The following is a 13,065-nucleotide window of genomic DNA, read 5'->3' as shown; positions in this document are numbered from 1 at the left end:
GTTAAAGGGGAACTTCGGTATTTTTTTCATTTTTCTATCTAATAAATCTTCTGCTTTTGTTGCTATTTTAACTTTGGATAGTAAAACATTTTTTTTTTTCTGACAGTAAATCCCTTATACAGCCCACTTCCTGTTTCTTGTCTGGTTACTGGCCTAGGCCAGTGATGGCGAACCTTGGCACCCCAGATGTTTTGGAACTACATTTCCCATGATTTTCATGCACTCTGCAGTGTAGTTGAGCATCGTGGGAAATGTAGTTCCAAAACATCTGGGGTGCCAAGGTTCGCCATCACTGGCCTAGGCTCATGTCCTCATGGACAGCTCTCACCCTCGTGAGAGTTTGCCAGGAAGGGAGTGGGGATAAGTGATAAGAGGGCCAATGAGAGCTGCATAGTTGGAGGTGTGCCTCTGTGTAAATCCAGGAAGTCAACAGGCAGCAGCTTCAGCTGCCCACAGTTAAAGTGGCTGCAGCCAGACTCAGTGGAGGGAGATTTCTGCAGCATATTTGGCAAGTACAGAATCACAGTATATATAAAATAATATGCAAAGTGGTTGGAGGGAAGATTCAGAATGGCAAAGAGGTTTTTAATTACAAATTATGTGACCGACTGCAGTTCCTCTTTAAATACAAATGGGCATAAGATCACTGTAACAGCTGATACAGTATGTACATACAGCAAAATAGGCCATTGATGACGCTACCCAGGCCGGGATACATATGTGCTATTAGAACGCTTGGCTTTGTCCATGCCAAAACCTAGAACTGGAATAAATCCAATGCATTTTGATTTCAAAATGCGTCAGTTCCATTCCAATTCAGGGCTTTGCCATGGACAAGCCAAGAGTTATATTAGTGCATATGTACCCCCTGGCCTGGGTCGTGTCATAAATGGGCTATTTTCAAGTCTATACATACTGTATCAGCTAAAAAATTGATCTTATGTCCACTTTTTATTTTGATTTGTTATTATGGTTTTGTTTCTTATGCCCACTGTAAGTAAAAAGATTGATATTATGTTAAAAGATTTTTTTTGCCTCTAAAACCCCATAGGAATGGAAACGTTGTATTGTATTAGATAAATGGGGGATGATGGCAAATTACCACATTGTGCCACCTCTGCATCTCTAGTATGTTTACCTCCATTACCATGGCTGCCCACCCCCACCCCCACCTCACAGATATGGGTCCGAGAGCATAAACTGGAATAGAAAAGGAGAATTCAATAAATCAGAACTCGCCCTAGAGGAAGTGGCCTTTCATAGTCTGGATCACTGGATGGTCATCAAGCTGCTTGACGCAGATGGGCACCCCCACCTAGGCGCGGATGGGCATCCCACCTTCTAGTTGGTTCTCTGGTTTAAAGTAAAAAAAAAAAAAAAAAAAAGTGCCATATTTTGGGGAATACACCAGATTTGGGAAGACGTATTTCCAGCCTATTTGCAAAAACTCCCCCAAACATTTCCCAGGGGACTTCTTCATGACCGTTTTTAGACTCAGAGTATCGTGTTTTCCCACCATACACATCCTCCATCTTATGCTCTATAACAGTCAACTCAAACACCACAGTTCCAGTCCCCCCACATATATATATATATATAAAAAAAAAAAAAAAAGTATAATAAAACAGTCTTTATAATCGCCTACAAAATATGTCAATATGACATGTCTGTTACAAAATACAAAAAGAAGTATTTACAAGTCTGCTGAAACACAAGAGATCTGCAGCATTTTATCAAACAACTTGCAACCCCAGCAGGTTTTTGGTAAGTTTTGTGACTAAAACAAAAAAAACAAAACAAAAAAAACAAAAAAAAAAAAAAAAAGAGCCCTATTTACATGAGCAAAGGGGATAAGGGGATGGTATTTACACCCTTCCACCACTAGAGGGGGCATTTGGTAAAACTGCAAAAAGCATGCAACAGATTTTGGTTCTCAAGTGCGTTTATTGCAGAGGGAACCCTCAGATTGACTATAAACATCGTATCAATTATATGAGTTACAGTGAATAAATATAGAACTTGTAAAGTTAGAAAAAAAAAAAGTAATTTTTTCATATTTTTCTTTTTTATTGTCCTCATCCTAAAGGCCATACTGAACAATCCCTTTAGAGCAGATGAAGTAAACATTGGCATGTCCTTGTCAGGGAGATTTTCATTTCCTCCCCCGTGATATGCATCACCTGGACAGGAAGTGAGGGGAATCTTCCCAATGGGGACACAAAATGCTGGTTTTGGCTGGATCCCCCCCCCCTGTACTTTAGTGACACATTAGCCCAATGGGTGACCAGCACCATCTACAGGAGAGTACAATACTATATTGTCAGAAAAAAAAAATGAATTCTTTTTTAAATGGTTATTATGTATTTGGAACTCTAATAAGAGTTGTAGTCAGAAGTATCTGAGACGATCCCACTAGTAAAGTTCCATCGAACACAAAAAAAGGACAAAAGTGCTAGCGAAATGCAAAGCTGAATTTTGCATGAAAATGCCGCAACATGCGCAGTTTTACCAAGCCCCGCCCCCTGCGGTCTACAAAGGGCATTCTGCTTTGGCTACGCGAGAGAGAGAGAGAGAGAGAGAGAGAGAGGCCAGCTGATTAATGATGGGGGGGAGGGGAGTTTAATGAAACGATAGAAGGCCACCAAAGGTAAGAAAAAAAATAAATAGGCCCTACAAATTCTACTTCTTTATATACAGAAATGGCTTTAAAGTCCAAACTAAGCAGGGAGCAGCATAGAGCGAGTGAGAACTTCCCAATAATACGAGTGATGGAGATGTGCACAGTGTAGTAAATCTGAGTCACACCTGACCACCGGGGGGCGTCTTTCTGTGCAGCTTCAGGAACCCATTCACACTATGGCGCTGCAGTTACCGCAACACAATTGGCATCCATTTCCGCTGTGCCAGTCATTAAGAAGGCCAACCCAACGCACTAAGACAACAGGCATGCACTGCAGTGTGTACAGCGCACCATAGGGACTTGCCTTCCGAATACTGCAACACATTTCAGATTGTTGGGGCGTTTTGATGGCCTGTTATTTTTCAATAGGTGTTCATGCATTATAGAAAAGGAAAATGGGCCCCAACATACTGGCACTGAAAGACGCCTTCTGATTGGCTGCCATGGTTTACTGAACTTTATAGGCTGCTCCAGACATTAGAAAGCTGGGACGTCGTATCCTCCAACCTAGTGGTTCTCAACCCTGTCCTCAAGTACCCCCAAACAAGCCATGTTTGCGGGTTTTCCTTTATCTTGCACAGGTGCTTTAAATCAGAGTTCATGGCTTGGTATTTTGGACAACTATTTTATCTCCAAAAACAGAAATTTAAAACAGAAATTGCCAAAACATGGCCTGGTGGGGGTACTTGAGGACAGGGTTGAGAACCACTTGTATTTAGTAATTATGGATTCAGGCCAAAGCAGATCTATTGTCTTGTATATGGCGGTGTGGATCTGTCCAATGTGCAGAGAATCACACCGTTCGTGAACTTAGATATGACTCGTAATGAATCAGTCTTTTGCTTGGCCTGAATCTCTAGAGTTATGTCTGTTATGGGCTGTGAGGATACATTGTCTCAGGGGTCCTACTACCCATACGATGCCCAAGACAAGGCGTCGGCGGTGGAGCTCCAAGACAAGGCGTCGGCGGTGGAGCTCCAAGACAAGGCGTCGGCGGTGGAGCTCCAAGACAAGGCGTCGGCGGTGGAGCTCCAAGACAAGGCGTCGGCGGTGGAGCTCCAAGACAATCGTTGATACATTTTCTCAGGGGTCCTACTAGCCATACAATGCATCGGTGGTGGAGCTCCAAGACAACTGTTGATACATTGTCTCAGGGGTCCTACTGCCCATACAAAGTCTCAGAGCGCCAACTGAGGATACATTGGCTCACAGCCTCTACTTTGTCTCAGGGGTCCAGCCGCCGATTCATTATCTCAGGGGTCCAACCGCCGATTCATTATCTCAGGGGTCCAACCGCCGATTCGTTATCTCAGGGGTCCAACCGCCGATTCATTATCTCAGGGGTCCAACCGCCGATTCATTATCTCAGGGGTCCAACCGCCGATTCATTATGTCAGGGGTCCAACCGCCGATTCATTATATCAGGGGTTCAACCGCCGATGTAAAGTACAGAAACCATAGCGTTAGGATTTTTGCACTGACTGCCAGCAGTCCTTTGCATGGATAAAGTAGTACTATAGTAGGTGTAAAAATGGGAGAGCGGAACAAACTAATGTTACGTAACGAGAATCTTACGATTTCAAAGTTTTAAAGACAAGACACGAGTTAAACCCAAAGCGGACATTTCAGTCTTGCACCACCACCATAAAAGTGTACCTGTCTCTTATGCTCTATAGCAGGGGTCTCCAAACTTTCTCAACAACGGGCCAGATTACTGTCCATCAGACTTTGGGGGGGCCGGACTGTGACCATTGCAAGTAAAAAAAATGTCCCAGCATCAGTGGGAGGAGCTGTGCACCATTGTTGGTGTCAATGGGAGGAGCTGTGCACCATTGTTGGTGCCAGTGGGAGAAATTTTGACCCTTCGTTGGTGTCAATGGGGGAATTATGCTCCATCATTGGTGTGAGAGGATGAAATATTTTCCTGAGGGCTGGGGAAAAAAAAAAAAAAAAAAAGAAAGGAAAAAAAAAAAAAAAGAAAAAAAAAAGAAAAAAAAAAAAGCAAAAAAGGGCCACATCCAGCCCCTGGGCCACAGTTTGGAGACCACTGTATAGTATTGGCCAGTTTGCATGAAACCATTAAATTGTCCAATCAAATCAGCAGCTAGCATTGCACTGATCTTCTATAGACCAATTTGTCGCCACCATTGTATAACCAGATGTGTGTGGTTTTTATACAAGTTTTGTGTTGACCTTTTGAAAAATATTAAGAAAAGAAATGCTGCAACATGGCATTTACTTTTTTTTGTTTTCTGCTTGGCATTCTGTTGGTCCAGCTGAACTGGTGGACTCCTTCAGATTCAGCTTCAGACAAAATGGCCATCTGCATTGATTCCAGGTACACGGGTTCATCTATTATAGACACATTAAGTGTCAGTTCCTAACCCAAGCGCAGCAGACAAAGAAAGCTCTAAATTTTAAGCCTAGTTTACGTTATCGACAAATCACCCGCCGTACACCTCCCCCCCCTCCAATCGTGTACGGCGAACATTCATCCTCATAAGGCAAGCATATTGCATAGTGTCCCCAACCAGTGCCGTCTACAGCCTCCACCCCACAATACAAGCCACCATGTGGTGTGTTCAGCAGCTATGAGGTCCTGGTCATTGTCACTAGTGTTCAGCAGAGAACGCCTATATACATATTTATACTAAAAATTTCACTACGGCCGGATTCCAGCTTCCTTTATGGAAAAGTTTAGCCTGAAACACTGTTGGGGGCTATGAATGTAAAAATCGGGGTTAAGCGTTCACTTATGGCCCAGCCAATGGGCTAAGCTAATTTTCCTAAAAATTAGCTTCCTAATTTTTCTGGCCAGAAGTCTGATGCACCTTTTTTTTTTTTTGGAGAAAATGAACGAAAATTGTCAGTCTTCCTATTATTTCTCATAGGGGCTCCGAAGGATCGTCCTTGCACCCCTGCAGGCCCTCTACTATACCAGTCCACCCCCACATGTCCCTGCAAGATATAATACACAGAGAGAAACATTCTACTTCACGATCAACCAAAAGAGTGAACGATCAGTTTTGGGCCAGAACGACCATCGCTTTTAAAATCCTTCTAATTTTTGTAGTTGAGAGTTGTGTGGGATCAGGTGACGGCACAGTCTAGCCGGGAGGGGGAGCTGTTCCCGGTGAACTTTTTAGGTGGTTTTCTCTTTAGAATGACGGTTTTGGAACGTCGGGCGCTCTGGACTCTCCAATGCTGGAAGCCTGGCCTCTATACAGATTGGTGGCTCAGGAGGGGGAAGGCACATATCAAACAGCACTTGTTTGGTTTTGTTTTTTTGTCTTGAAGAATTCTATTGACAGAATTTTCTGTAGAAGAATAGACATTTACAGCACCAAATAAATGGAGGGAGGTCTGGAGGGCATTCTGGGAATCCTCCAAGATAGTCTCTGATTAGTCCACAATCTCTGCTTTAGGGAAAAAAAAAAAAAAAAAAAAGTGTGTTTTTTTTTTTTATGATAGCGTCCCTTATCAACTGATGGCGCTGTCTCCTTCGCCGTCCTTATCAGACTCGTCCTGCATCTCGTCTGAGTTCCCTGAGTCGCTGCTGGCCACGGAACTTGTGGACGGAGAATTTCTGAAACAAAGAAATGGAAATGTGAGTCCTTTGTATTCCATCTCATATAAAACAATGCAATGCTAGTGAATGGATAGGCAGCGACGTCACCGCTCCCCAGTGAATGGATAGGCAGCGACGTCACCGCTCCCCAGTGAATGGATAGGCAGCGACGTCACCGCTCCCCAGTGAATGGATAGGCAGCGACGTCACCGCTCCCCAGTGAATGGATAGGCAGCGACGTCACCGCTCCCCAGTGAATGGATAGGCAGCGACGTCACCGCTCCCCAGTGAATGGATAGGCAGCGACGTCACCGCTCCCCAGTGAATGGATAGGCAGCGACGTCACCGCTCCCCAGTGAATGGATAGGCAGCGACGTCACCGCTCCCCAGTGAATGGATAGGCAGCGACGTCACCGCTCCCCAGTGAATGGATAGGCAGCGACGTCACCGCTCCCCAGTGAATGGATAGGCAGCGACGTCACCGCTCCCCAGTGAATGGATAGGCAGCGACGTCACCGCTCCCCAGTGAATGGATAGGCAGCGACGTCACCGCTCCCCAGTGAATGGATAGGCAGCGACGTCACCGCTCCCCAGTGAATGGATAGGCAGCGACGTCACCGCTCCCTAGTGAATGGATAGGCAGCGACGTCACCGCTCCCTAGTGAATGGATAGGCAGCGACGTCACCGCTCTCTAGTGAATGGTAAGGCTGTACTCTCATCTTGGTGGTGATGCTGATTTCTAGGTAATGCTACTTTTTCCTTCAGTTATAAATTTGGGTGAAAATACAATTTCTAGTGAAAAGGATAAGCCTCTTTGCAATGTCTCGTGATTGGGGCGGGTTCCATTTTCAGGATTTTTAGCACATTTGCTCCAATGTTGCGGATTCAACCTTCAGGAAAGAACTCATGCCACGGGGAACCCACCCCAATCTTTCAGCACAGTCCCTGTGTATATCCAGACACTGTGACCATCCCCCCCGGTGGTGCCCCTCACCTGCCAACCGATCCCTTTATAAGCCTCCGACACGTCTCCATCTGTACATCCAGCCCCCTCTTCATGCTGCACATTTCCATATATTCGTGGAGATGCCGATTCATGTCGCTTTTTGCCGTCGCCAATTCCAGCTGTAATATGGAAAAAACATCATGCAATGAGCTCTAAAAATTCATCAATAATAATTGTTCTATTGATATTGGCTTTTCGGCATCAATCATTTGCAGTTCATAGTTATTGCAGGACGTACTGCTGATTTTACATCATGTGCAATTCTCACCGGTGGCCATGTAATCAGATAAGATTTGGACCGCCATTCCATAGTAATAATAGTGAGTGCGCTGAAGGGCCTTAAGAACCTCCCATAAGCAACTGAATATTGCAAGTTTGTCTAAAAAAAAAAATAACCAATCACTGCAAAGTGATGTCACCCTAACATGTTTCAGGTGCGGGAGGTGGAAGGGTTAACTAAGGCTTCACATCTCTTTCATGGCCGTTCTATGTGAAATACACATGGGGAAGGGGGAGGGGGAATTCAGTTCTGATTTTCTCCCATATATAACAGTGAGGTCATAGCAATATATTTAGTATCAGGTGGTCTATGATATCGCGGAGCGATTGGCCTCACCTCGATCTGGCCGATGGTTTCCTGATACTCCTTGTCCCGCGTTTTCAGGAACGTTTCCGTCTCCTGGATGAGACTGCCCAGAGTTTCTTCTGGCTACAATATACAGACAATGGAACTGGTAAATACTTTGCAGATAAAAAGATACAATTTACAGCGAGAGATGTATCCAAAACTGAGTTACAAATGAGGAATTCTGCTTTCTAAGGCCTCATGTGCACTGCGGCTGCTAAACGGACGTTCAGAGGCAGTTGGGCATTTTTTTTTCAGCTGCTCCCGATATCTCCTCTGTTATCTTATCAGTACATGTACACAAGATAACATAGAGGAGAGATCGGGGATCCTGTGTACATGTACACAAGATAACATAGAGGAGAGATCGGGGATCCTGTGTACATGTACTGATAATAGAGGAGAGATCGGGGATCCTGTGTACATGTACTGATAATAGAGGAGAGATTGGGGATCCTGTGTACATGTACTGATAAGATAACATAGAGGAGAGATCGGAGATCCTGTGTATATGTACTGATAAGATAACACAGAGGAGAGATCGGGGATCCTGTGTACATGTACTGATAAGATAACATAGAGGAGAGATCGGGGATCCTGTGTACATGTACTGATAATAGAGGAGAGATCGGGGATCCTGTGTACATGTACTGATAATAGAGGAGAGATCGGGGATCCTGTGTACATGTACTGATAAGATAACATAGAGGAGAGATCGGAGATCCTGTGTATATGTACTGATAAGATAACACAGAGGAGAGATCGGGGATCCTGTGTACATGTACTGATAAGATAACATAGAGGAGAGATCGGGGATCCTGTGTACATGTACTGATAAGATAACATAGAGGAGAGATCGGGGATCCTGTGTACATGTACTGATAAGATAACAGAGGAGAGATCGGGGATCCTGTGTACATGTACTGATAAGATAACATAGAGGAGAGATCGGGGATCCTGTGTACATGTACTGATAAGATAACATAGAGGAGAGATCGGGGATCCTGTGTACATGTACTGATAACATAGAGGAGAGATCGGGGATCCTGTGTACATGTACTGATAAGATAACAGAGGAGAGATCGGGGATCCCGTGTACATGTACTGATAAGATAACATAGAGGAGAGATCGGTGATCCTGTGTACATGTACTGATAAGATAACAGAGGAGAGATCGGTGATCCTGTGTACATGTACTGATAAGATAACAGAGGAGAGATGGGGGATCCTGTGTACATGTACTGATAAGATAACATAGAGGAGAGATCGGGGATCCTGTGTACATGTACTGATAATAGAGGAGAGATCGGGGATCCTGTGTACATGTACTGATAAGATAACATAGAGGAGAGATCGGGGATCCTGTGTACATGTACTGATAAGATAACAGAGGAGAGATCGGTGATCCTGTGTACCTGTACTGATAAGATAATAGAGGAGAGATCGGGGATCCTGTATACATGTACTGATAAGATAACATAGAGGAGAGATCGGGGATCCTGTGTACATGTACTGATAAGATAACATAGAGGAGAGATCGGGGATCCCGTGTACATGTACTGATAAGATAACAGAGGAGAGATCGGGGATCCTGTGTACATGTACTGATAATAGAGGAGAGATCGGGGGTCCCGTGTACATGTACTGATAAGATAACATAGAGGGGAGATCGTGGATCCTGTGTACATGTACTGATAAGATAACAGAGGAGAGATCGGGGATCCCGTGTACATGTACTGATAATAGAGGAGAGATCGGGGGTCCCGTGTACATGTACTGATAAGATAACATAGAGGAGAGATCGGGGATCCTGTGTACATGTACTGGTAGGATAACATAGAGGAGAGATCGGGGATCCTGTGTACATGTACTGATAAGATAACATAGAGGAGAGATCGGGGATCCTGTGTACATGTACTGATAAGATAACAGAGGAGAGATCGGGGATCCTGTGTACATGTACTGGTAGGATAACAGAGGAGAGATCGGGGATCCTGTGTACATGTACTGATAACATAGAGGAGAGATCGGGGATCCTGTGTACATGTACTGATAAGATAACAGAGGAGAGATCGGGGATCCTGTGTACATGTACTGATAAGATAACAGAGGAGAGATCGGGGATCCTGTGTACATGTACTGATAACATAGAGGAGAGATCGGGGATCCTGTGTACATGTACTGATAACATAGAGGAGAGATCGGGAATCCTGTGTACATGTACTGATAAGATAACATAGAGGAGAGATCGGGGATCCTGTGTACATGTACTGATAAGATAACAGAGGAGAGATCGGGGATCCCGTGTACATGTACTGATAAGATAACAGAGGAGAGATCAGGGATCCTGTGTACATGTACTGATAAGATAACATAGAGGAGAGATCGGGGATCCTGTGTACATGTACTGATAAGATAACAGAGGAGAGATCGGGGATCCTGTGTACATGTACTGGTAGGATAACATAGAGGAGAGATCGGGGATCCTGTGTACATGTACTGATAACATAGAGGAGAGATCGGGGATCCTGTGTACATGTACTGATAAGATAACATAGAGGAGAGATCGGGGATCCTGTGTACATGTACTGATAAGATAACAGAGGAGAGATCGGGGATCCTGTGTACATGTACTGGTAGGATAACATAGAGGAGAGATCGGGGATCCTGTGTACATGTACTGATAACATAGAGGAGAGATCGGGGATCCTGTGTACATGTACTGATAAGATAACATAGAGGAGAGATCGGGGATCCTGTGTACATGTACTGATAAGATAACAGAGGAGAGATCGGGGATCCTGTGTACATGTACTGATAAGATAACAGAGGAGAGATCGGGAATCCTGTGTACATGTACTGATAAGATAACATAGAGGAGAGATCGGGGATCCTGTGTACATGTACTGATAAGATAACATAGAGGAGAGATCGGGAATCCTGTGTACATGTACTGATAAGATAACAGAGGAGAGATCGGGGATCCTGTGTACATGTACTGATAAGATAACATAGAGGAGAGATCTGGGATCCTGTGTACATGTACTGATAAGATAACAGAGGAGAGATCGGGGATCCTGTGTACATGTACTGATAAGATAACAGAGGAGAGATCGGGGATCCTGTGTACATGTACTGATAAGATAACATAGAGGAGAGATCGGGGATCCTGTGTACATGTACTGATAAGATAAGAGGAGAGATCGGGGATCCTGTGTACATGTACTGATAAGATAACATAGAGGAGAGATCGGGGATCCTGTGTACATGTACTGATAAGATAACAGAGGAGAGATCGGGGATCCTGTGTACATGTACTGATAAGATAAGAGGAGAGATCGGGGATCCTGTGTACATGTACTGATAAGATAACATAGAGGAGAGATCGGGGATCCTGTGTACATGTACTGATAAGATAACATAGAGGAGAGATCGGGGATCCTGTGTACATGTACTGATAAGATAACAGAGGAGAGATCGGGGATCCTGTGTACATGTACTGATAAGATAACATAGAGGAGAGATCGGGGATCCTGTGTACATGTACTGATAAGATAAGAGGAGAGATCGGGGATCCTGTGTACATGTACTGATAAGATAACATAGAGGAGAGATCGGGGATCCTGTGTACATGTACTGATAAGATAACAGAGGAGAGATCGGTGATCCTGTGTACATGTACTGATAACATAGAGGAGAGATCGGGGATCCTGTGTACATGTACTGATAAGATAACAGAGGAGAGATCGGGGATCCTGTGTACATGTACTGATAAGATAAGAGGAGAGATCGGGGATCCTGTGTACATGTACTGATAAGATAAGAGGAGAGATCGGGGATCCTGTGTACATGTACTGATAAGATAACATAGAGGAGAGATCGGGGATCCTGTGTACATGTACTGATAAGATAAGAGATCAGGAGCAGTTGAAAAAAAATGCCCAACTGCTCCTAAATGTCCATTAGCCGGGAGCAGTGTACATGAGGCCTTAATCGTTCAAAAACGTCCCGTGTACATAATTTTTTTTTTTTTTTTACAATCATTTTAGAATTGTGTACAATCCCGGGGGGTACACCAGTCTGAGGGCTCATTCACACCAGGAGGAGCGTCCGAGCACATACATTTTTTTTGCACATTCCTGTGTATCGTGTTTTCTGTTAATGGGTTGATCTAGGTTTGTGAGATGTGCAGAAAAAATAAAAATAAAAAGAAGGTGCCAGCAGTTTTTTAAAAATTGTGCTGCGCCAAAAAACACATAGTACTCCTGTAGCATGTGATTGAGCATGTGTTAAAGCATGGGTGTTCAACCTGTGGCCCTCTAGCTGTTGCAGAATTACAAGTCCCATGATGCATTGCAAGCTGCTAACAGTTACAAGCATGACTCCCAAAGGCAGAGGCATGATGGGACTTGTAGTTCTGCAACAGTTGGAAGGCCCCAGGTTGAGCACTCATGCCCATTTGCTTGATGTGTAGGGTGGCATTAAAATGGCACCTCCATGTGTCTGCCAAAGGCAGCGCATTTTTGTGCGGAGTGGAAAAACATGCAATTTCACATGCGTGACCGCCCTGCACCTGCGGTAAAGCCCCAAAATATAGTCTCTCTCCCCCCCTCTCTCCCCCCCCCTCTCTCCCTCCCTCTCTCTCCCCCCCCCCCCTCCCCCTCTCTCTCTCTCCCCCCCCCTCTCCCCCCCCCCTCCCCCTCTCTCTCTCTCCCCCCCCCCTCTCCCCCCCCCTCTCTCTCTCTCCCCCCCCCTCTCCCCCCCCTCTCCCTCTCTCTCTCTCCATCTTCCTGTCTGTCTATAGGAGATTACATGGGAATGCGGTCAGCTCAGGACTACTGTGCAGAACTTGATTACTGCCCCCTACAGGTGCAGTGTGGGCAGGAGATAGGGGGGGGGGCAGGTCCAAACCCCTGTATACAGAGAGGAGGGAGAGAGCACAGACCACACCTCCTCCAGCTTTCTCCTCCTATCTGTACTCAGAAATCTGTGCAGGTGCAAGACATGTCCTAGGCATCCGAAGAGGTCATCGGTTGGTAGGACATGGAAGGGCAGCCGGTCTTTGAAACATGGCACCAAAGATGAGGGACTTTTCAAACCAAACAGAGATGAACAGTTCCATAATATTTAAAGGAGGAGAGGGGGAGGGGGACCTCAGATCTGGCCATTTTTGCGCTTTCCAAAA

At 45.0% G+C, this 13,065-nt stretch overlaps 1 protein-coding gene across 1 annotated transcript in view; it reads right to left on the bottom strand.

Moving 5' to 3' along the window:
* Positions 1–4,650: 4,650 nt before the first annotated feature.
* IFFO2 (intermediate filament family orphan 2) overlaps positions 4,651–13,065 on the bottom strand; it is a 119,109-nt gene continuing 110,694 nt past the window's right edge. Inside the window, 3 exon segments of the mRNA XM_073601532.1 lie at positions 4,651–6,266; positions 7,244–7,374; positions 7,872–7,960. Coding sequence (XP_073457633.1) covers positions 6,161–6,266; positions 7,244–7,374; positions 7,872–7,960 — 326 coding nt within the window. The 3' untranslated portion in view covers positions 4,651–6,160.

The sequence above is a fragment of the Aquarana catesbeiana genome, linkage group LG10 (assembly GCF_042186555.1).
Source record: "Aquarana catesbeiana isolate 2022-GZ linkage group LG10, ASM4218655v1, whole genome shotgun sequence".
NCBI classification, from domain to species: Eukaryota; Metazoa; Chordata; class Amphibia; order Anura; family Ranidae; genus Aquarana; species Aquarana catesbeiana.
This window is presented reverse-complemented; position numbering and strand designations above follow the sequence as displayed.